The 24,313-nt window shown below is 41.9% G+C and overlaps 3 protein-coding genes, 1 long non-coding RNA gene and 1 pseudogene across 6 annotated transcripts; 2 read left to right on the forward strand and 3 right to left on the reverse strand.

The window, feature by feature from the left end:
- The first annotated feature begins 709 nt into the window (after positions 1-709).
- On the forward strand, positions 710-2,635 carry LOC115692106 (UPF0481 protein At3g47200-like). The gene has a single exon (XM_030618863.2). The coding sequence runs from the start codon at positions 853-855 to the stop codon at positions 2,392-2,394; it is 1,542 nt and encodes a 513-aa protein (XP_030474723.1). The 5' UTR covers positions 710-852; the 3' UTR covers positions 2,395-2,635.
- A 986-nt stretch (positions 2,636-3,621) lies between these two features.
- On the reverse strand, positions 3,622-7,941 carry LOC115692100 (protein SUPPRESSOR OF GENE SILENCING 3-like). Of its 3 annotated transcripts, none has more exons than XM_056307860.1 (6): positions 7,734-7,941; positions 5,534-6,579; positions 5,032-5,326; positions 4,614-4,858; positions 4,041-4,198; positions 3,622-3,960 (listed from the first exon to the last, which is right to left on the reverse strand). In XM_056307860.1, exons 1-6 carry the CDS (start codon positions 7,924-7,926, stop codon positions 3,762-3,764), a joined length of 2,136 nt encoding a protein of 711 aa, XP_056163835.1. In that variant the 5' UTR covers positions 7,927-7,941; the 3' UTR covers positions 3,622-3,761. The 3 variants fall into 3 exon arrangements, with proteins under 3 accessions (XP_056163835.1, XP_056163837.1, XP_056163836.1); XM_056307862.1 differs by having other exon boundaries at positions 5,534-6,584; positions 7,734-7,872; XM_056307861.1 differs by lacking the exon at positions 7,734-7,941 and adding an exon at positions 6,943-7,069.
- Positions 7,942-9,002: 1,061 nt separating this feature from the next.
- On the reverse strand, positions 9,003-10,135 carry LOC130137129 (uncharacterized). The gene is made up of 2 exons (XR_008815761.1): positions 9,732-10,135; positions 9,003-9,619 (listed from the first exon to the last, which is right to left on the reverse strand). It is a non-coding gene; the product is annotated as an uncharacterized LOC130137129 (long non-coding RNA).
- A 21-nt stretch (positions 10,136-10,156) lies between these two features.
- LOC115692097 (uncharacterized) lies at positions 10,157-10,864 on the reverse strand (annotated as a pseudogene).
- An 8,489-nt stretch (positions 10,865-19,353) lies between these two features.
- Positions 19,354-23,131, forward strand: LOC115668503 (UPF0481 protein At3g47200-like). Its single transcript, XM_056307864.1, has 2 exons — positions 19,354-20,963; positions 22,828-23,131. Exons 1-2 carry the CDS (start codon positions 19,398-19,400, stop codon positions 23,080-23,082), a joined length of 1,821 nt encoding a protein of 606 aa, XP_056163839.1. The 5' UTR covers positions 19,354-19,397; the 3' UTR covers positions 23,083-23,131.
- The last annotated feature ends 1,182 nt before the right edge of the window (positions 23,132-24,313 follow it).

A 24,313-nucleotide genomic window follows, 5' to 3' on the forward strand; every position in this document is an offset into this window, starting at 1 on the left:
AATAATCTTTCAAAGTACCGTAGCAGTTATTATGATGTAAAATCAATTTTATGTGAACATATTGGATATGTAAATGTCAAATTGAAATAATTAAATTATGTGGGACAATTTCTTTTGTTCTTTTTATTTGGTTTATCCCAATCCCCAATTCATCCTCGAATTAATAAATCACACTACTAATGAAGTGTGCTTAGTTAGTGGAATTGGGATTAGACATTATCTTTTCAACCCTTTTCTTCTTCAAGTCTACACATGTGGGGCCAAACATTCAAAGCCATCAAAGAATGACCCCACGCCTTTCCTGTGCAGCAGTCATCATGTCATATTAGCTGTATCACACACGTTCATCTTTCTATTCAGTTCAGCTCGTTCTATATACTTAATAGAATCTGTCAAGTGAGTTTTGATTTCTTTCGGATTCTAATCATCGTGCCATCCTTTGACGCTATTCTTAAGGGGAGTGAGGCATTAGCACCGATTGCTGCTTGCAAAATGGCTCTGATATTTCACTACCAAACGTTAACAATTAAATTATTCTGTGTGATGTAAACACGGGAGAGGTGGCGTGTTCGATTCCGTATGGTCAGATAAATAGCCAGTCCAATAATTGTATTTTGTATGGGTAGAGGTGGGGCATGTTGCCTGTCACCCTTTCAGCTGATTGATAGGATGACGAAATCGAAGTTAAGTAGTAAAGGCGAGAAGAAGAAAAAGCTCGTTTTGAACTAGACATTACAATCTCTCCTCTCTTTTTTTGTTTTTTGCGCGGAGAAAGCATCGATTGCAAGATCAAAAACCCGAGAGAGGCAACGGCAAAGAGACAGACCAATTCAGACCAATTCTTCACAAGAAATGTTTGGTGTTGTCAAGAAGCTCGTTAGTGGGATTTTAATCACTCCCAAGCTCAGAGAAGCTGTGGAATCTGAACAGCCGAAGCAACCGGCCTCCAGTGCATCCACAGAACAAATGGATGACCACCACCACCACCAACAACAACAACAGCCTGAGGACCACCAGGTTGACAAGTTACAGCGAGAACCATCCAAGGGCAAAAAGGAAGCCGAAGATAAGCCGGAGCGACCCAAGTCCGAGTGGGTCGTCTCCATCAAAGAGCTCGAGCAACTCTGCCGGGAAGACGTGGAGAGCCCGGGGCCGACCCCCTCCATTTGTCGGATCCCGCACTATCTCAAGGACGGCGAGGACAATGCCTGGGTCCCCCAGATCGTCTCCCTGGGGCCGTACCACCACGGTAAGAAGCACCTCCGCCATATGGAGCAGCACAAGGTGCGCTGCCTCCACCGCATCCTCTGGCGGGCCCGTCACGAGAAAAAAATCTTTCTAGACTCGGTGAGGGAGGTCGAAGGGAGAGCTCGCACCTGCTACGAGGGGGAGATACCCATGAGCAGCGAGGAGTTCGTGGAGATGATGGTTCTAGATGGTTGCTTTGTGATCGAGCTATTCCTGGGATTCATCTTCGGGTTCGAAAAACTAGGCCACCCTCGCAATGACTCCGTCTTCTCAGTGCGGAGATCGATGCACAAGATCCAGGGGGACATGATCATGCTCGAGAATCAGATCCCGCTCTTCATGCTCGACCGGCTTCTCGGCCTTCAGCTCGGCGATCCCAACCAGAAGGGGCTCGCGGCCAAGCTGGCGCTCCGGTTCTTCAAACCTCGCCAGCCGACAGACGATCCCCAAACCCTGCTTAGCGGGAACGGAATGGAGTTCGACCAGTTATCCGACCAGTGCGAGCTCCATTGCCTCGAAGTGCTCCGGTGGAGCCTCCTCCACTCAGGCCCGAAGCGGGTGGAGAACCAGGGGCCATCGCAGAGGCGGCAACAGCTCATCCACTGCGCGATGGAGCTCTGGGAAGCTGGGATTGAGTTCAAAAAGAGGAAGACGGACAAGTTCTGGGACATCCAGTTCAAGAACGGGATCCTCTATATCCCCCAGCTTGTTATCCACGATGGGACGAGGTCGCTCTTCCTCAACTTGATAGCCTTCGAGCAGTGTCACTTCGATTGCAGCAACCACATCACCGCGTACGTAATCTTCATGGACAACCTGATCAACTCCCCCGAGGACGTCGGGCGCCTCCACTCCTGCGGGATCATCGAGCACTGGCTTGGGAGCAACGCCGAGGTCGCTAACCTCTTCAACCGGCTTTGCCAGGAGGTGGCCTTCGACATCAAAGACAGCTATCTCTACGGACTGTCTGTGGAGGTGAACGAATACTACAGCAACAAGTGGAATGGTTGGATAGCCAGTCTCAAGCACAAGTACTTCAGCAATCCCTGGTCAATCATTTCCGTCATTGCTGCTTCCATTTTGCTGGTGCTTACTTTCACACAGACCTTCTATGGAGTCTATGCCTACTACAGGCCTGCTTCTTAATTTCTTCTATAGTAGAAATCATCTGATGAGCGATTTAGGAGTGATAAAATTCTGGTGAAAATCTGGGAATTAGGATTATGGCGAATTGACTATTAGCAGCCTATTCGCAGATGAATGCTCACGATGTGAGGGTCTCATCTCCTATTAAAAAGAAAAAAAAGTGTGGTGGTCAAACTCAGACCGCATGAAGTATATTTGTCGCGCAATTTTGATTTCAGTATGGCAATATATTTCCCGAAAACCGTCCTATAATCTCTTTTATGTCAAACTATAACTTTCCACTCATGAATCGATGTGATATCAGGGCTTGGACCGGCAGATGTAAAATGATTTTGGCCAGTCTTTCATTTGCGCCGCATACCCATAAGTCTAAGGGAGGCGGATATGCTGCCCGGCGGAAACAAGAACTCCCTATTAATTGGCTCTCTTACCCCCCCCAAAACCTATCCAACTCCCTATTAATTGGCTCTCTTACCCTCCAAAACCTGTGTTGGATATTTTAATTTCGGATGTTTCAACCTTTTTATTTCTATTGAATGTTTAAATTACATAAGGAATCTAACGTTTTCGATGAAACAGAGCTAAAGTTTTAAAGCATTCTTTTAAGAGGAGATAAAAAAGGCTGTGAAATTAAGAAAAAGACAACTCATCCAAAAAAAAAGAAGAGTAAAGTTTGCCTTTCTGCTAGGCCAAAAAGAAGCTCTAAGCTTATCCTTTTTCTTGGCGATAACCTATGCGAACTCCTTTATGTGACAAAGTTCAGACAATTAGCAAAAAGGCGAGGGTTTCGGAGTTTGGACGACGACCTCCTCTCCTTCGCGGATTTCTTCTTCGAATCCGCCTATATTACACGGAGTTAATCACAATTATTAATTTTATAGAGTACACATAGATTCCACATGTTGACCCCATGAGATCGACCACTGTGTTTTAGTTGATCCATTCCTTATCTAGACAAATGTATCCCTCTCTTCTTATCAAAAGAAGCATTTTCCAGGGTCATCAAATACAATCAATTTTTTCGACCAAAGAAAAGTACAATCACTTTACTCACCAAAAAAAAGTACAATTAATTTGGCCTTAAACATCCACATACATTGCCTTTTGATCGATTTGGAAAAGTTTTTAAGCATTTCGTAAATTGTTGACAAACATTACTTTCAGTATAAAAGCAGATGAATTTACAAGTAGACTCCTTTTTTCTGTGACATGCAACATAAGAAGTCATTGGTCACAAAAACATGAACCTGATAAACAGCGCACAAGTTTTAGAATAACTGCAAGTCTGGCCCAGATAAACACAATAAAAAGGTCGAAGGTCTCCTCTACTCTCGTGTAAGAGGAGCAACGTCCACATCTCGTCCGGGTCAATGGTGGGAGTATGACTCCATCAGTTGAGTGAGTTGGGTCTTGAACTCCTTCTCCAACTCCACTTCCTCATCCCAATGCCTCTTCTTCATAGCCACCTGCTTGTCTTCATGCTCTTTCTCCAGCATCTCCCTTTTAGCCACGAACTCGTCCATTTCCTTTTCCTGAAGCTGTATGAACTCAGCAATTTCCTCCATCCTGAAACAAAACCGAAATCAGTCCGCAATTATTGAGGGGTGAAAAGAAATGGAAACATCACAGTAAAGCTTTTCAAGTACCCCCTCTCATTATCTTCAGCACTTGAGGGATTAGCATTTGATTGCTTCACTCGCTCCCTCTTCTCCTGTTGTTCCCTCTCAAAGTCCTCTTCCTTCGCATTTAATTCATCATGGATGACCTTCATTTGCTCTTTGAAGAACTGCTCCTGATAATCCATCTGTTGGAAGCACATCGCAAGAGTTAGTGGACATAAAAATACAACATGGGGGGAAGCAGGAATTCTTTATTCATTCGTGATGAACATTCTACGAAGACATTCAAATATTCCACCAAACACAATGAGCATACAGCATGGACCAAATTCAGCCTTTCAAAAAGAAATGAGCCCGAGAGTGACAATTAGCTTAAACTTTCAATATGATAAAGATACAGGGGCAAAAAGCTTGCAAGTGGGAGTATGCTGCTTGTCGCAATTTCAAAAAACAAATTTGAAATGAAAAAGTTTTGTTTCTCCAGGTCAATTGACTTCGTCCGCAAATGAAACGACAACAGATATACAAGCACATGGAAGTGATGTTTAGCTCTAGAAAAAGATTTCTCAAACTTATTTTTACTGAGATATGAATCCATACTTCCTCCTTGTTCTGTTCATGTTGCATCTTTGTTCTGTGCCTGACAATACGGTTCTCCTCCATGGTCTTCCGCAGCTTTTCACTCACGATGTCAAATGATTTCTCGAGTGCCTTTGAGTGCATTCGCTCCTGAACAACCCTGTTCTTAAGCCATATGAGTAGCTGATTGTCTTCTGTCATCTGATTAACTTGGTTGACCACCATCTCCTTGAAGGATCTCATCTCAAATTTCAGCTTAGATTTACCTGACCACAAAAATATTTTGAAACCAAAGGGTCAAAACAGAAAAAGAGAAAAGAAACTGCACAGGAACATACAGATTCAATATATAAACAAACACACATGTAGCCACACAACCCCACACACATGCAGAGAGAGAGAGAGAGAGAGAGAGAGAGAGAGAGAGAGAGAGAGAGACCTTGTGAATGCCTGTTAAAAATGTATACGTCCTCTTTCATTGCCATATATCCATAAAGCTGACGTTTTCCCCCGGGATGAAATAAGGCACCTCGGCGATCCCAAGCATTTCTGCTTGTTCCTTGGTCTGCAAAGTGCTTGTGCAGACGTTCAGCCTCGTAAAAGCCCCTTGGAGAGCTCTCAAAAATGAGAATGCTCATGCCACGATGACCCTGAGGACCGTAGGCATGACGAGCTTTTACAGCTTGATATGAACTGAAGTAGTCCAGAAGTTCTTGGCTTCCCATACCAATCCACTGAAATAGAAGACAATGCCGAGTTCAATTGTACTCTAAATAAACATATGCGATACATTTTCTACCAAATCACAACGCAGTTGCTTGTGCTTTGCTGACCAAAATTTTGAGATAGAAAGTGACATGTCATCAAAGAAATGAATAGAAAACACCAGTCTTTCCACTATTGTCAATGCAGAGTGTCGTCAGGAGAGAAGACAACTTTACCTTGTCACTTTCATCCTTTTCCAGGATTGTGTTCATGATGACAACCATTGGAGGCCACACTATGTCATAGTCTTTCTCCTCAACATTCAACCCTCTCCATTTACCAAATACTTCGCCAGCAGGGACCACTGAAGCGCCTCTCCTCATCAACTCCTCATCCAAGAGTTCTGCGAGCTCCCGATGAAGCATAACCCTGTTTGCTCCTTTTGTTTTTGCATGTGCCATCAGAGGCTGCAGACCTCGATACCAGTCAATAGCCCCAGGACCCCCACGGCAAGCAGGACAGTGCCACTGCCTTCCAGGTTCATTTATCTCGTCAACAGTCAACGAATCCATTATCTCAAAAAATTTCTTAAACCACCTATTGTTCTTCCGCGTTCCATGGCTCTTTTGACTTGCATCGGAATCAAATTCATCACTCATCAAATCATCATCGGAATCATCCATCATATCAATGTCGTCATCATCCACGTCAGCATTGTCAGAATCATGATCTTCGTCGGCCTCGCTGTTCTCACTAGCAACATCATTTGAGGACAAGTTATTATTAATTTGGTCATCCTCTTGGAACCTAGCCTTCGCCAAACCAGCTCTGTCTTGCCAATTCCATCCATTCTCAAGAGGTGCACTAATCACAGTTTGTGGCGCCACATATTGCGGAGACCTCATGCTTCCTCTACCAGCTGGTTTCCTGAAATCAGCAGTTTGTGGGAACCAGGAATTGCTGCCAGCTGCCCTCCCCAATCCACTATTAGTCTGCATAACCAGCTTCTGACCCACATCTTGCTGCCCCCATGCTTTAGAATTAGAATTCTGAGGAGGCCAGGGTTTCCCGGAGCTGCTTCCAGCTTTGGTTTTGGACTTCCTAGCATATACTTCCCACTCACCACCATCATCTGGTGCAGAATCCAATCGAACTTCTCCCACTCCACGACTCAAGTGCTCAACATCTGATGTCTCTTTACCCTCAGAAGTTGGATGACTATTGTTACCAGAACTAGAAGAACCCGGGCTCCCTCTCCTGGAATTCATCTTTGTACGCAAACCTTAGCTGGATTACATATTTAGTTAGAACTTAAAGAGAAGAATCGATATAAAAGTAGACAATAAATATGATAACCATGCGACAAAAAAGAAAGAGATAGGCCCCTTTCTGGTTTTTGCCCCTTCTTACTCATCGTATCATGATAACAGTAAAATAAATGAACTATACTGTGGCTTATATGAAAATGTTTAGAAATTTGAACGAAGTTGTCAGAGATGCATACTTATAGGATTAACAATATGGCAAGTTAAAATAAGTACACAAAAAGAATGAAAATTAAACAAGAAAAAGTCAGTTTTATACGCTAAAAAAGAATTAATGTTCACATGACATCAATGTTGTATAGAAATGATGAGGGGCGTACATGTAAGAGAGTAGAAAAAAATGTCTACGGGTCTCCAACAACATCCAGATTTGGACTGATTTGAGGAGATTAGAGGAAGCAAGGAAACTTGGGACTCTAATCCCTCCTCCATATCCCTTCATCTCAATTCCTCCTACCAATCAAGAAATACTTCTTCTTAACCTTTTTCTCTTCCTCTCTAGACCCTCCAAATCACCCCCATCCAAACTTGAAAAGGAAAAGTTACTTTGAAAAGTTTCCCCCAGAGGTCCACCGTTTTCTTTTTCTCTCTTTTGTCTCAAAGTCTTACTGCAAAACCATACTCAAAACAGCCCGTATTTTCCCACTCAGCTCCGAAACACACGCAGAATAACCAAATATGTCCACGCAAGGAGAGAGAGAGTGAATAATAACCAAAAAGAATCTCGAAATCGACAAGGAAACCTATACATTTCGATCGATACACAGATGGCGAGACGATTAGAGAAGCAAGAATAGGCAGAAACCCCGCAGAACCGATCAATGCACCTCCGATTCCGAAAAAAACCAACCCCAAAGCGCGACCGGTCCCAAGAGCGAGCATGGTCGAAAGGCACAAGCAAAAAGGCGGCTTCGTGAGCCGATGTTAATACCAGAGCAACGATGAACTAAAACCAAGAAGAAGGAAAAAACAGCGCAGCCATTCAAACCCAACAAGGACGTACAGAGAGGGGAGCGACCAATGCAGGGCCCGTAGTAATAATGGATGCAACAAGAGCAGCGGAAACGCACATGAACAAGCACAGGCGGATAGAGAGAGAGAGAGAGAGTACCTGAAGATCGGAGGAGATGACCGAGGGGGGGAAGCGGACCGCGCCGGCGAGAGGAGCGGAAGGCGGAGAGTGGAGGACTGAAGACTGAGAGAGAGTGTGAATAGAGATCGTGCGAGAAGCGTGAAATGAGAGAGGGAAGGCAAAGCGAGGAATATAGGAGGACGACGACCACCTTTGGAGGTGTTGCATGCATAGTGCTGCGGACCTCAAAAGTGCCATTCAATTCGGCCTAATAATCTGTCCTTTTGCCCCCCTTTTTCTTTTTCTTTTTTGGTCTTCGGAACTTTTGCAAAAGATTATTCTAATTTTGCACTTGGAAGTTCGAACTCCTTGTTGAGGGGTTTACTTCCAAACCAAGGAAAATCTATCGTGCCCCCCACCACTGAAAATCACATATTATAAATATAATATGTATATATAGTGATCACCTTCCTTTGGAAGTTCTTTGCCATGCACAATTAGGTAATTTTATAAGCGCGAAGGTTCGATCTTCATGTACAAATCTTCCAACGCGAAATTAATCTTTGACTCCGTTCGTTTCACGGAAAATAACTTCCAGAAAAAAAAATTCGGATTTTCTGACATTTGTTCATGGAAAATAAATTATTCATGGAAAATATTTTCCTTCAATGGAAAAAAAATTCTTTCAAAAGTGAGGAAAATATTTTCCTCTTTTCTCTTTTTGAAAAGAAGAAAACATTTTCCCTCCTCCTCTTTCAACATTCATTTTAATTATTTTAATTTTTTATTCATTTTAATTTTTAATAATATTTTTTCTTTTTTTTTCTTTTACCTTCTTCTCCGGCTGATTACTGACCACGGTGAAGGCCGGTGACCAGCCACAAGTGAGCTTGAGCATCGCCAGAGGGCGGCGGGGCTTGAGCTCGCTCGCCGACCTCTAACAAGGTCTCAAGCCTCGCCAATCTCTGGCGACGCTCGAGCCTCGCCAATCTGGCGAGGCCCAAGCCTCGCTGGCCTCTAGCGGCACTCGAGCGTCTCCAATCTGGCAAGCTCAAGCGTTGCCAGAGGGCGGCGACTGGTCGAAAAAGAAAGTAAAGAAAATAAAAAAGATAATGACAAAATCGATTTAAAAAAATAAAAAAATTATTAAAAGTTATGTATGGAGGAAAATTTGATTTGATTTTTCATACCAAACAGTGAAAAATATTTTTCGGATTTTTTTTTCAAATTTCAGCCGAATATTGGAAAATTATGCCATTTTTCAGAAAACATTATATTTTTCGCGAAATGAACGGCCTTAATTCCTAAAATCTCTTTTGTCATTGAAATCCAAGAAATCCTCATTTTGGTTGCTCGCGTGATTCAAATACCCAAAATTGGTTGGGAGTCGCATGCTCTATTTTTTCAGCGTGATCTCAATTCAATCTTAATATGAAAGTTTACTACTATTCGAGTTTCCACAGACGTTCTTTCAAGGCTTGAATAGCTTCGGTTTTGTGAAGACCATGCAAGTCCAATGTCCATATAACGTTGTTGCTGTTCCTGATACTTAGGATGTCCTTGGCTGCACTGTCATTTGAGTCTTTCAGCAACCAACCATTCCTCCCGAGCCTTTAGAGAGTGATGCTGTGCAGAAGAATGATCACCTCTTAGAAAGGCATTTTGTGCAGCCCCTGAATGCTGAGATGCTGATCTACGTGAAGTAAAGATTTCGCCAAATCAGGATTACTCCAGCAAACGTACAGGACTCCACAGCATTCTGTTAGAGAGGCAACACCATGACTCCCGAATACTTGCATTCTTGAGGTGTTAAAGCAGAAGGATCATAGAACTGTCAGAGAGGTCAATTGTCGCAACAGCTCAGCAGTTTGCCGCAGTTCAGTACCCAATATAGCTTAGTGAACTCGACTACCGATGCGCAGAATCTATTTCCATAAACAAATCACATAAATCATAAAAAAGCTATACATGCCACTAAAATCATGACAAGAAAATGAACCACTACAAGATTACATGTACAAAGTTTTGCAACAGAACCTTCTCTTTTGGAGAGATCACGGAAGTCCTCCTACATTAGGCATTCCATGGCAGGCAAGACAAAGAGACTGTACCAGTCAGATCCCCGTTTTGCTTTTATCAACTGCTATTGTAATTCTTCTCAGGCTCTAATATTCTTTCCAGGAGGGAACATCCCTTTCAGAATGGATGATTGAACCATCTTTCCTGGAGTACTAACTCCACAAGCAGAGATATGATGTGAAAATATGTCAACCACCAATAGAGTTCCATGCCAATTAGTGTGACAAATGTTGGATGCCAAGATACCAAGTTTAAGTCTGACAAAATACTTGTAAGTTGAAGACAACGGTTAATTAATTGAGTATAAGAGAATATGCACAAAGTAAAGAAAGTAGAGTAAAATGTACAAAGAATGAGGATTCAAGTAGGGTGGTACTGGTACCTCAAAACGCACTTTGCATCCTCCTGAATCTCAACTCAACATCCTCGTCCTCGTCCTCCTCCCACTCCAGCTCAAGAGGCAAAGACTTCAAATGGGCCAAAATAGACCTTGTTCCGGTGGAATCATCATAAGTTTTTTCCCCCCAAAGATTTTTCATCAATCATATATTTGTTGACACTGTTAAAGTCGTTGCTAAGAGTGTCAGTGCCATCAGAGAAGTCCACATTCTTCCCTGAAGAAAAATCTCTGCTTCTCATTAACTCATCATGGGAAGAATCCTGAGAAGAAGAGTTTTGTTTTGCCCTCTGCATTCCTTATCTCCTTCGAAGAGCCCAGCACTTAGCATACCTTCCAGCAAAGTCGAGGCCTATACAAAATCATTGTCGAGAGCTTCAACAATATCCAAAATCAACTCGTTCTCAGCCCAAGAATGAAGTTCCTTGAGCTTCCCTACTGGTACACGGTACATTACTGGAGTCAACAGAAAGCAGTTGTTGCTCTTCATTTCCATTGTGTGCCACACCTGGAAAATCCACAGAAGACCGGAGAACTGCCGAGGAAGGCTCATTGATATTAGTGGGAAATGATCATGTTCGATTTCAGATTCAAGAGCATGTCCTTGTCGATGCTTTAGACCAAAGGTAGCCCAACCAGTAGATTTGCCCCTGCTGTGGGAAGTCTCCTGCTGAGAGCTGGTAGATAAATTCATCCCGAGTGGCGCGCACTACCGCATAGCAATAATAAGAGGGACATGTTTGTCATTTTAAGGTAGGGCATTTTGGTCATTTTACAAGAGACATATAAAACGAATCCGTTGCCTTCGTCATTCCACGGATCTCCCGCCCAAAAAAAAACCTTAAAAAAGTAAGACGCTCTCTTTTCTTGAAAATGACGGAGTCCTGGATTCTTCTGGGCGCCGCCGGCCTCTCATCTCACGACCTCTCTCTAGCTTCACCGCCACCGCCACCACCAGCCGCCAGCTCCATTGGTAGCCACCGCCTGCCTTCCATCTCCGATCACCGAAGACGCATGAAAAGCTCAAACCTGGATCCTCTGGATTTCTCTCCCGCCCGAGGCACATTTCCGTTGGTTCGAGTGTTCAGATGTCTCCGATCACACGGAAGGCACGTCAAATGTGGTCAGTGAATGTTGGTTTACTTGCTGGTTGTTTCCTCTAGAATAAATTTGGCTTAGTTTGGAAGTTACTTGCATGTGATAGATAGGTCTCCCTTTCAAACTAGACTTACCCTTTTATTTTAGCTCATGAGGGTTCTAAGCCACTTTCGCTTTTGGGAAACCAACAAATGTGGAAGTTGACTGCATACATTCAAAGTACATTGATGGAATCAACTAATCACTAACTTCATTTCAATCTTGAACATCAATATCTATGTCCATTCCAATGATCATCAATTCCGTAGCACTATATACACTTGCCATTTGAGCTTATCAAATGCAAAATTCAACCAAAAATAACCAAAAAAAAAACTCAAGAACAACAAAATCCTTCGTAAAAATATCAAGGACAACCACGGTTGATCCATGAAACCGATCTAGAACAACTCCATTTACTTCCTAACTTCATCGAGACCCTAATAGCTATCCCTCAATATCATAGAACATGAAATTACCTAGATACCAAAATTTTAAGGAATGTACGATGAATGTGAATTTAATTAGATATGCACTGCAGAATCACCTAACTTGGAGATATTTCTTGAATTTCTTCACGACGATAACTCATGCAGAGCCGGAATTTTCATTGCCTAGGACTGGTGCTTCAACCTTCGTGAGGCAAAAGCGAAGGTTGCCATCCACTCTAAATGACCATAGCTGGACGATACCATCCTTTTCGAGTCCGTTTGGCTTGTAAGGATGTGCGACCACATTCCACCGCTCGGTCAACATGTAAGAAAAAGTTTTGCTTCCGTAACTCCACTTCTTGAGTCGCAACCCGTGATGTACTTCGAGACAGGGATCGATGAGAGACACCTTAATGCCTTGCTTGCTGTCTAGAGTTCTGATCTCTTGGTCGCTCAAGAAACCTTGGAGTACCAGTGACTTCGGTATGGAGAGCCTACTTTGGCTTCGGTTCATGTCGGTGGCAGAGAGTTCCTTCTCCACCACAAGCCTCAAATCCCGACCACGCATCTCCAGTACTTGGTCCATGAAAATTGTCGGCAATTCACTTGGTCCGATTAGATTCGCGAGATTTTTCTTTTCAGTTTTCTTGGGTTTCTTGGAAACCCTATCCAATTTTTGGGTTTTGGTGGAATCGAATGCCCGTGGCCGCTTCTTGCGGTTCTCAGAGACGCCCCTCAAATTCTCTTGCTTGTTCTTGTTCTTGTGGACAACAACGCCAACGCCAACTGGATCAGAACTCAACTTCTGGGCGTGGAATGTCAGCCCTCGCGCTCGCGGGGATCTCTTTTTCCTTACGACCCATCTGACCCAGGTTGGCCAAAGAGTGGTGGTGACGATCGTATCCTTCTTCTCATCATCACGATCAAAGATGGCAGAAGCGAGACCGAGCTTTCCCTCGGAGATCAACGAAGCTACGTCCGCCAAGAGACTAAGAGATGAGAAATCGAGCTTCATCTCTTCCTCTCCCATTGAAAGACGATCTGTGAACTGAAAACAGACCATCACCACTGGAACACTTTGATGCCCCCACTATCGCCAGGAGACGAAGAGATGATGATCGTGGGTTTTCACAGAGAGAGAGAGAGAGAGAGAGAGAGAGAGAGAGAGAGAGAGAGAGAGCGACGGAGAGGGGGGGGCCAAGAGAGAGGGGGAAGAACAAAGAACGCGTGGGGATTTCAACGGGCAACGGGGAATACTTGAAGAAGAAGAAGAAGATGAGAGAATTCTGAGTGCAGGTGGTGTCTTCGGATCATCACAGAGAGAGATACGAGAGTTTCAAATTAGGAAATATTAGGGCAAGTAGCGACCGCGTGACCATTGTGACCGTTGTGACCGTTGTCAGCGTTGACCCTAGTTGGACGAGTGATATTTAATAAAATAATCTGTTGTCAACCTCCGAATTTGTCACCCAAAAAATTGTACTTGGTTTTAATTACACGCGTGCACAATTCTCCGGATTTTAATTACACGTGTACACGAATTGTTGTCAGCCCACTTCATCGGCTCCGATCATGTAGTTCGATGCCCCATTGGCAGTCTACATCTACACTTCCAAGAGGCTCGCGCATTCGGTGAAAGGGAGGGGAGGCTCGTTCACAAAAAAACAGAGCATGATTTTGGGAGGTGCCGAGACCTCATAAAAGATTCTCCCTGATTTCTCTCATTGACAGGTCTTCTTCTTCGTTCTCAATAGCCAGAAAGCCGCCGTCCCCGTCCATTTCCGCCGCTCCCACCGCCCGCGCCAAAACACCTCTGTTCTGCCCCGTTTTCTGGCCAGGAAGTTTGAAGTGCTTCATTCTCATTTGAAACTCCTTCGCCGGCACCGATCTTCATTGACAACGCGTCTAGGACCCCGATTCTCTGATCTTTTCAACAGCCGAGGCTAGAAATCCAATTCACCAAGGTAAATTCCATTCGCTCTGTTTCTATCGCTTACGCATGAAACAGAGGCCTTGAGCTCTATCTGACGTTTGTGAGAAAATCTGTTGTCACTGAAGCTCTTTTAATGTCTTGAACGTGTGTTGATGTTTTTGTGATGATCTGAAAGTGATCGTCGCTTTTTATTTGTGTATAAACTCCTCAATCGAAATGCATGTCACTCGTTTGAAGAAATGCTCGAACTAATTAAATCCGGACGTGCTTCTATTCAATCCTTGAACCGAAAATCACACTACCTCAATCCAACCTGTTCTTGACTCATTGAGGCTTCATTTATGGTTGCCTTTTTGTTGGAATATGATATTCATTTGTCATTGAATTGGTGTTATGATTCTCATCACCGGTATGCTCAACGTATGATTCATGTTTTCGGTAAAAAAATGAGTTTAGGTACCGAAAGAGTGCTAATTAGATTATTAGCATAACCAAATCCCCAAACCAAACCTTTAGTCCGCAGGAAGTGAAACGTCCTATTTGGCTCCTAGTTGGCCCCACATAAGTTAGTGGCGACTCCTATTCAAACCGAACCAACCAACGTTGCGCGCAGTAGAGTTTGAGAAAACCTACGCTAAGTGAGAGCAAACACCTCTATTAGAGGGACCACTCTTCCCGTTAGACAAATCTCTAAACCCCCTCCGAAACCCGCTCGAGAGGGTCGTGACAAAATTCACAAGCGAAAAGGTCTAATTTGCAACATGTTGACCAGTGGCGCCATGAACGCAATCAATTTCAAATTAATAAAGAGTCTCACAAAATCACACGTTAATTAAGTACCTAATATAGGATTAAGGGTCCATCTATGTAAATTTTAGGTAATAGCATTCTGTCTGTGTTGACTTTCACTTAACAAATAGGTGAAATTAATTGGGTTAAAAAGAGTTTCTTTATTTTTGGATGATTTGTTTTCCTTAACGGGGTTTAAAGAGAAGTTATCTAAAAGTGGGAATGTGGTAGAAAATATGAAGTTGGACAATCACGGTTTTTATGTGGTTTCGGAGTAACGATTTAGAACTAATAAGAAAGTATCGAAACAATTCGTGTTCTTCCTTCAATCCTAATGCTATATGTAATTGCTAAGAAAAATTAATAGAAACATTACGCCTTTCCTCTGTTCATTCAATTATAATCTAACTGCGTCCGCCTATCCAATCCATGTGAGATTGGATTGTTTCCTCTTGCAACGACGTTATCAACTTTGTTTAAGAAACACTTTAAAATTACGTAATACAATGACAAATGTAGGGATTATACCCAAAGAATGCGAAATGTTGCCTCTGTTCTTCGGCGATTTGGCCTAAGTTTGTACCTCTAAATTCTCAGTAATAGGGCCGTAGTTTGTTACTCCGGTGGATTATGGAGACATTCAAATTTAAACTTGAGGTCAGGAACCAACCAAAAAAAAAAGAGATTGTTAAGTTAGACAAATTTGTCCAAAGACGAGATTTCAATTTAGTTAGTCGAAACATAAATATAACAAGCTTTAAATCGATAGAGAAATCTAAACATCCCGATTTTACCAAATTTCAAAACAATGAACAGATCTATAGCACGCATGTCCGGCGATATGTGACATAGATAACAGTATAAACATTAATGGGCAATTTTACAAGTATCTTTCTTTTCATGATACTGTACGAGCAAAAGATATTATAGGTGTTGACAATAAATAATAAAGGGCACAAATTAAAAAACAATGAGTATTATGGTTCTTAGTGCTTCACTTTACAAATAGAAAGAAAAGGCTAAATTCTATTTCCATAGTACAGAAACTTACGTTAGCGATGTCAAAATATGGACTAATCATGTTGATATTCATGGTGAAACGTACTGCATGTAAATAAATTTAGATAAATATCCAAAACCGTCCTGAACTTTGGCAAGGTTTGCACAACAGCCCCGAACTTTGAGAAATTACCAAGATTCCGTTCGTTTCACGAAAAATAACTTTAAGGAAAACGTTTTTCCGATTTTCCGGCGTTTGGTTCACAGAAAATAAACTAGTCAAGAATTTCTTTCTTGCATGGTAAATAAGAAGAGAGCTGCAACTGATATAGTTGACATTTACATTCCTGAAAATGAGGATGAGGGTGAAAATGATAGAGACTAATCTAGAAGAAGATATGAAGAAGCCAACGACTAAAGAAAACCCAAAACCATCTAATATGACCCCAAATGTGATCAAATGTGATCATAAAGAAATACAATTTAAAGTAAGGATGTGATTTACCTCACGTGCTTAATTCAAGAAAGTTGTACAACTTTATGCAATCATAAACGGATTTAACATTGGATGAAAGAGGAGTGAAGCGAAAAAGATGGATGGTAGGTTTATGAGTGGCTGTGAATGGAGAGTTTTTGGTAGTTTGATGCATAGTAAAAAGACTTTCATCATCAAGACGAATGGAAATGAATATACTTGCCCTAGGAGCATGAGAAATAAGAATGCAATTTATGTATGGCTTGCGGAGGAGTTCTTGCTCTCAAATTAGAGCTAACATGAGGTATACAACATCACAAATGCAAGCGGATGCAATGGAGATTTGACATTGACACTAAATAAGAGGATTTGTTACAGAGCGATTGCTAGAACTATTGAGATAATCACACGTCCATTTATTGAGCAATACAAGTTGCTACACTCTTATAAGGCTGAGTTGATTCGATACAATTGAAATATTGCATTTGATCGGAAGATATAATACGTTCGAGAGATTCTACGTGGGCTTCAAAGAATTGAAAAAGGGTTTTCTAGCAGGCTCTAGGCGAGTAATTGGATTGGATGGATGCTTTATTAAGACTTCAATTAAAGGGATGTTGCTTTGTGCTACCGGCAGAGATGGAAACACCTGAATATTTCCAATTGCATGGGCTTTCGTTGAAGCTAAGCCTAAAAGAATTTGGACTTGATTCCTCAAGCTACTACTGAAAAACTTGAAAGCGGGGCAAGGTCCTAGCTGGACCTTCATGAGTGACCAACATAAGGTAAGATTGTGCACAAGCTTTACTAATAGAAGTATGTTGTTGTTAATAGACTAACTTATTTGCATGTCAAATAACGTGTTGCAAGGTCTTCTTAATGCAGTTTCTAAACTCTCTTCGCAAGTAGAGTAGAGGAATTGTGCTTGGCACATTTATGCTAACTGAAAAAACTATAGAAGGGAGAAACATTTAGGAATTGATGTTGGAGAACTGCATATTCAACATATGAGGCCAATTTCAAGATAGCAACAAAAGAAATGAAGGAAGAGTTTGTTCGTGCAGATGAAGACTTCATGAGACAAGTTTAGAACACTTTTGCAAGGCATTTATCAAGTGTGGACAAAACTGCAATTCTATCGAGAACAATTTGAGTGAAACGTTCAACGTGTGTGTATATATAAATATATATGTGTGTGTGTGTGTGTGTGTGTGTGTGTGTGTGTGTGTGCAAAGAAAGGGAATGTCCCATTGTTGATATGCTAGATGGCATAAGGAAAATACTTATGGTGAGGATGTATGAAAAAAACCAATTAATGGTCGATTCAAGAGATGAGATTTGTCCAAGAATCATATTGAAGATTGAAGAGAAAAAAAATGAAGTCTAGGTTTTGCATTCCAAGGCTTCTAGATTCGAAGTTGAAGTAAATGATGACATGTTTATGGTTGATCTGAATAATAAAAGAAAAAAAAGAAAAAAAAGTAAAGAAGGAAAACATACGAAAAGAAAAACAAAAAAATTAATAAAAAAATTCGAAAAAATAGTAAAATATTATTAAAAATTATCAATATCAACGTCGGTCGCGTCACATAGGACACTTGACATCCACATCAGTGATTTTCAGCCAAATTTGGTTAGATGGACTCAATTGACAAAGTATAAAAAGGTTTAAGACTCAATTGACACAATGAAAATATTTAGGACTGAATTGACAAAAGTACGGTAGGTTCATGACTTTTTGGACAATTTTTCCTAAGTGCGAGTGCGAGTGCTTGTATTTTTGTTTTTACCATACGTTAAATTAAAATCGAGCGCTCTCATGACTCTCAAACCTAATATTTCATATGATTTTATCATTTTAATTTACGTAGTGAAAAGGGTAAGGGTTTATCAGTAGAACAATTAGTGAAGTTGTGAAGATGATGAGTAAGGTATGATGATGAGGAACTAACAGGGGTGCTTGGTACTGCCCATACGTAGAGGTATTCAAATCATTCCTCAGAAAGTATCACTATCACCTAACAAGTTATGATGGTCTTATTGTGGATTGAAAATATATTGCATGAGCACTTCAAAAGAGCGTGGTCGTATCAGAATTCGATTAGGGAGAAGGAGGTAAGAGATTATGTAGTGGCAAATTCGCAATAACCGCGGATCCACTCCTTGACTTAAGAGAGAAAGAAAGTCAATGGGGTCAAGATTCAACATCAAGGGCCCCACGTAGATATTGTCCTTCGTCCTTGCCATGTCTTGCTAATCATTCTAAACTAATTAATTATAAATATGGCTAATGCCATATTTATAACCCAACTTAAAAAAAAAAAAGTGATCAAAGGAAAGGGATGAATGAAAACCTGACTCTCTAAAAAAGAAAAGTATTGTATACAAACACAACCGAAATGACATATATCAATTATTATGCATCCCGCGTGATATCATCATATCCAAGCAATGCTAAATATGTTGGACTCGATCTATAAAATTTATGGCAGACTTAGTAGATAGAGCATTTCTACATTAATTACGGTCAACATTATTCATGAATTATGAAATTCTCGTTATTTTATTGACTAGCTTTTTTACGTTCTATTGTCATATGATATAAGTGTAATGAAATATAAATTCTCGACAAAGTAAGGAAGAAAGTATTTCATGCATGAGTTATATGAACACGTAAAGAAAATCTTAGCAAATTTAATTCTTGATTTGTGCTTCGATAAAGCATTTAATAAAGGTTCACCCCTCACAGATCAAGTACAAACAATTTTTAGAACAAAAAAACAAAGGAAAATTCATTTAGTATTTGGGCCGTCTCAATCGATTTCACACTCGCATCTTATCAATTATGGTGAAAGAAAAAGAATCTGAAGAGATTAAAATTCACTCGATAGCGTCGGAGAGAGAGAGAGAGAGGGGTTAAATGTACATAGTGATACTGATATCTAATTCTCTTGCTATCATTTTTAACGCTGTTCTTAAGGGGAGTTTGCATGCAAAATGCTGCTACATTCGACTCTCTATTTCTCCCATTAATAAAGCAAATCATTCTGGCCTCTATGAAAATCTAATGAAAAGGCTAAGCGGGGGCAAAACAAAAACATCAACCATTCTGTGGGATGCAAACACGCGGACCATGTGGTCACGTGTTCCAGGCGGACTATGGCTGACGATGGAGGAAGGAGAAAAGAAAGAGAGAGAAGATAAGGGAAAGGAAACAAAAAACAAAGTCGAAATTAGTGGGGCTCCATTTGGACACGTGGCAACCAACTACTGGACTGGAGCATGAATGTTTTCTCAGGATGGAAGGAAGAATCTCTCCTTTGTTCCAAAACCCCGTAGCCATTAAAGTAGCAATCCTGCTTCCTTTTCGTTTCTTTTTGCTTAGAAAGCATCAATATAAAGGATGAGAACCCATTCAAGGCAAGGGCAGAGAAACACAGACAGACCAATTTCTTCACAAGGAATGGCCGCTGTTTACAACAAGGAGCTCTTGGGTTGGTATTTAATCACTCTCAAGATCCGAGAAACTGTGGAATCTCGACTCCCCAAGAAATCAACCTATGGGGGCAACATCGTCCCCGACTATGAGCCGAGGCCTCCCGAGTCCGAGTGGGTCGTCTCCATCGATGAGAAGCTCGACCAAGGTCGCCAGGAAAACTTGCCAGGCTCGTGGGCAAATCTCTCCATTTACCGGTTTCCGCACTATCTCAAGGATGGCGATGACAAAGACTGGGTCCCCCAGATCGTCTCCCTCGGGCCGTACCACCACGGTAAAGATCACCTCCGCCATATGGAGCGGCACAAGTGGCGCTGCCTCCACCGCATCCTCGAGCGCTCCCATCAGGCAATAGGCCGCTATCTAGAATCGGTGAAGAAGGTGGAGGGCAGAGCTCGCGCCTTCTACGAGGGAACGATAACCATGAGCTCCGATGAGTTCGTGGAGATGATGGTTCTTGACGGGTGCTTTGTGATCGAGATGCTCCGAGGATTCGCCGAGGGGTTCGAGGAACTCGGCTACCCTCGCAATGACCCTGTCTTCTCAATTCGGCGATCGATGCTTGAGATCCAGCGGGACATGATCATGCTCGAGAATCAGATCCCGCTCTTCATACTCGATCGGCTGCTCGGCCTCCAGCTTGGCGGCCCCAACCAGAAGGGGCGCATGGCCAAGCTGGCGATCCAGTTCTTAGACCCTCTGCTGCCGGTTGGACACTTTGACCCGTGCAGCTGCACAAGATCGTACTACGAGCTTAGCAGCCGAAGATTGTACTTCGACCCGTTATGCAACCATGGCAGGGTCCATTGCCTCGAAGTGTTCCGGCGGAGCCTCCTGCAATTAGGCCCGAAGCGGTCCAAGACCAATGAATTGTCGCAGAGCCGGCAACAGCTCACTTTGCTATTGAACGAGCTCCAGGAAGCCGGGATCGAGATCAGGTCGGCACGTCATCGCAGTTGGTCCAAGACCAAGGAATGGTTGCAGAGCCGGCAACAGCTCACTTTCTGCTTGACCGAGCTCCGGGAAGAGGGGATCGAGATCAGGTCGGCATTTCATTGCAGTTGGTGGGACGTCCAGTTCAAGGACGGGATCCTCCGGATCCCCCCGCTTGAGATCCACGAAGGGACGAGGTCGCTCTTCCTCAACTTGATAGCCTTCGAGCAGTCTCAATTCGATTGCAGCAACTGCGTCACCTCGTACGTAATCTTCATGCACAACTTGATCAACTCCCCCGAGGACGTCCGGTACCTCCGTAACCATGGTATCATCAAGCACTGCCTTGGGAGTGACGCCAAGGTCGCTGACCTCTTCAACCGGCTTTGCCAGGAGGTGGCGTTTGACATCGAAGACAGTTATCTCCAAGATCTGTCTTGGGATGTGACAGATTACTACGACCGGGGATTCCTTCCTTTGGCTGGAGAACCTAGAGGCACAGGAAGTGAGATCGCAATGTTTTGCAAGTTCGGTTTCCGTTTTCTCGCCCATCAGCTCGCCCGCAAAGTGGAATTCCTGGAGAGCCATTCTCAAGAACAAGTACTTCGATAATCCCTGGTCAATCATTTCCTTCATTGCTGCTTTCGTATTGCTTGTGCTTACTTTCATACAGGCCCTATATGCAGTCTATGGCTACTACAGAGTGGGTTCTTGATTTCTCATATAGTGGATATTATCTGATGAGTGCTTTAGGAGTGATAAAAGTACAGTGAAAATTTGGGAATTAGGATTGTGAATAATTGACTATAGCAGCCAATTTGCAGATAAATGCTCAAGATGTGGTGGTCTTACCTCCTTGTGAAAAGAATATGTGATGGTGGTCAAACTCAGCCGCATGAACTACGACTTTAGAGTTCAATATGGCAATATGTTTTACGAAACCGTCTCAATTTTCCACTCAATAATCTTTCAAACTGTTCACACCAATAATAATTCAGGTCGTCGACAGTACAACAATATATGCATATTGTTGGGAAAAACTCAATCCCCGATCGTTACGTTCGAAACATATTCGGAACGAATTCGATCAATGCGGAAAACGTGCCCGAGGACCATCAACTTGTATCACCGATCGTACAGGCATATCACACAACGAACATACCCGGTATTGTCACAGATTAAGTGCCGCTTTGCGCTTGAGAGTTCTTCGATCGTCTTTCGTACTCGCGTGTGTTCCGAAGGAAAACAGAGAAGACGTCGTATTCGAAATAGTATGTTTGCATATGGAAAATCACGTTTGTTTTCCAAGGGGTGCCTTTTATTATAGATAGGCAAATAACTACCTCGTGGGCCCTTGTGGCTCACGGGCCGGGTTTGGCCCATCTTGGGCGGTCCACCCATTATGTCTTTCACATATTACGCATAATGTCTAGTAAAATTCATATCCATCGATGAAAAAGTAATATAAGCCTGCCATAGACTTAGTTGTCGAAGTACGATGGCAAATAGCTGATAGCCGCCAATCATGCCAGCGGAAAATTTTGAGTGTTTGAAACTTGAAAAGAGTTAAAGTCGAGGAGGGAATAGTTACCGCCTGAAGATTTTGTCATGGTGGTTATCGACGAAATTGTTGTCGTGCGAGGGTTTAATCGTGGACACGATAGATATGATTACTTGAAGACGTGGGTAATATGAGGCCACAAACACGGGATAATGAAGATGAAATCGATGGTGGTTATTTGACATGGGTCGACAGGTGTCATCAAAAGACGGTTATCACACCTACATTATAAATACCACCCGATAGCCAACAAACCAACCAACCAACCCCCTGTGAAAACACAATAAAAAATGTTGTCTTTTTTAGTTATAAAGCTTTCTGCTCTGTACTTTCAATTTCCTTAGCTATAGATATCTATGTCTTAAGTCTAGTATCAATATAACATGGCATCGATGAAATTCGAGTGTGACGTTACCGGTCAATGGCTAGTTGGGTTTATTTGAATTGGTCATGTTGTTCAAGTTTCTTATAGATCAAGTATTGTTACGACTTGAATTCGCACTGTTTGGTTGAAACAAGTGAGCTTCTTCTTCTCGCGTGGATATCTCTTGTTCGGAGTTCCCACTGAATCCGATCCTTTCTCATTAAAAGTCGAAGAATGACATTTGGTGAATTATATTTCGTCGTAGGAACAATTTCGGCAAAACACAAACTTTTTTTACTTCTATTAAATATTTAAGTTACGTAAAGAATCTAAGATTTTCCCGACGATATTGAGCGAAAGTTCTTAAGCATTTTAAAGAGGTGATAGATATAAAAAAGAAAAGAAATGAAATGATTTCCTATTTATGAGGCAAAAAAGAACCTCTAAAGCCTCTCCTTTTTTGGCGGCAACCGCGGGATCATTACGCACTGCCTTGGAGCGACGCCGAGGTCGCTGACCTCTTCAACCGGCTTTGCCAGGGGGTGGCCTTCGACATCATAGATTGTTATCTCTTTCATCTGTATCTGGATTTGGACATGTATTGCCTCCTTAAAGAGATGTCCTTCAAGGCCGCTCTCGCGAAAAAGTGGAATTCTTGGAGAGCCATTCTCAAGAACAAGTACTTCGACAATCCTTGGTCAATCATTTCCTTCATTGCTGCCTTCGTTTTGCTTGTGCTCACTTTCATACAGGCCCTCTATGCCGTCTATGGCTACTACGGGCCGCGTTCTTAATTCCTCATGTAATGGTGGAAATTATCTGATACGTAATGTCGAACTGGATTGATTTAATTAAATTATGTGGGGGCAATTTTCTTTTGTTCTTTCTTTTATTTTTATTTATATATATTTTGGGCTAATCCCAATCCTCAGGTCAATCATGGATACAGAAGGGCTATATTTTCCCCCTCTCGCAATTAATAAATTCTTAGATTGTGCCTTCAGAGTTTGGAATGACTTTGTGCAGTGCCGCTGCAGCTTGAGATCTAATCTCAGGTTGATGGTATCCTCTCCACTGTTCATAACAAAAAAAGTAATGGATCATGTTTAGAGTCAAAAGCATAGGAACATAGTTATCACATGTGCAATGGACCCAAATGTTTGTAACAAGTAACAGCAAATGACATTAGTGCAATAATGGTGAAGTTGGGTTTATCTAAAAAAAATGAAATGTATTGACTCAACCAAAAATATCCCTCAAAGATGAGATTGATGACCAAGTGGTAAAAGGTTCAAACATCCGACCCAAAATTAAGAAGGAAAAACGATAATTACACCAACCTCAACTTTTTCTTTTCTTTTCTTTTTTTCCATCTTATAAAAAGGCCTCAACGAGTTGAGTTCAAGATTCAGCCCGCAGAGATTATAAGGCAATCAGATCAATATATGAGTTAAGAGCGTTCAAATCATGTGGATATTACTCTCAGGTCGACCAATAATAAAAGCAAACCCATACTGACCTAAGTCGGACATATCAGGTAACGTGCATTCGATTGAGGAGTTTACTTCCCAACCAAGGAATATCTATCATTCCCCCCACCAACTAAAAGTCACATATTATAAATATTTTCTATATATACATATATAGTGACCACCTTCCTTTGGAAGTTCTCTGCCTTGCACAATTTGGTATTTTTATAAGTGCGGAGGGTCGACCATCATGTATAAATCTTCCTACATGAAATTAATCGTAATTCTAAAAAATCTATTTTGTCATTAAAATCCAAAAAATCCTCATTTCGATTGCTCGCAACATGATTCAAATAACTCAAAACTGGTTTGGAGTCGTGTGCTCTATTTTTTTCAGCATGATCTTAATTCGATCTCAACATGAAGGTTTACTACTATTTGAGGCTCCATTCGTTTCATGGAGAACAACTTCCAGGAAAACATTTTTCGGATTTTCCGACATTCGTTTCACGGAAAATAAACTAGTCATGGAAAACATATTCCCTTAATATAAAAA

The sequence above is a fragment of the Syzygium oleosum genome, unplaced genomic scaffold (genome assembly GCF_021117445.2).
Source record: "Syzygium oleosum isolate NSW1041296 unplaced genomic scaffold, Sole_v2.1 Sole_v2.61, whole genome shotgun sequence".
Lineage (NCBI taxonomy): Eukaryota > Viridiplantae > Streptophyta > Magnoliopsida > Myrtales > Myrtaceae > Syzygium > Syzygium oleosum.

Excerpts from the sequence above, each read along its gene's own strand:
- LOC115692106 (XM_030618863.2), top strand. The coding sequence starts at position 853 with ATGTTTGGTGTTGTCAAGAAGCTCGTTAGTGGGATTTTAATCACTCCC.
- LOC115692100 (XM_056307860.1), bottom strand. The coding sequence starts at position 7,926 with ATGCATGCAACACCTCCAAAGGTGGTCGTCGTCCTCCTATATTCCTCG. Across the intron at positions 6,580-7,733 it reads TCATCTCCTCCGATCTTCAG|GTTTGCGTACAAAGATGAAT; the intron begins GTACTCTCTCTC and ends AATCCAGCTAAG. Across the intron at positions 3,961-4,040 it reads GCTGAAGATAATGAGAGGGG|GATGGAGGAAATTGCTGAGT; the intron begins GTACTTGAAAAG and ends GTTTTGTTTCAG.
- LOC115668503 (XM_056307864.1), top strand. The coding sequence starts at position 19,398 with ATGGCCGCTGTTTACAACAAGGAGCTCTTGGGTTGGTATTTAATCACT. Across the intron at positions 20,964-22,827 it reads AGAGCCATTCTCAAGAACAA|GGGGTGGCCTTCGACATCAT; the intron begins GTACTTCGATAA and ends CGGCTTTGCCAG.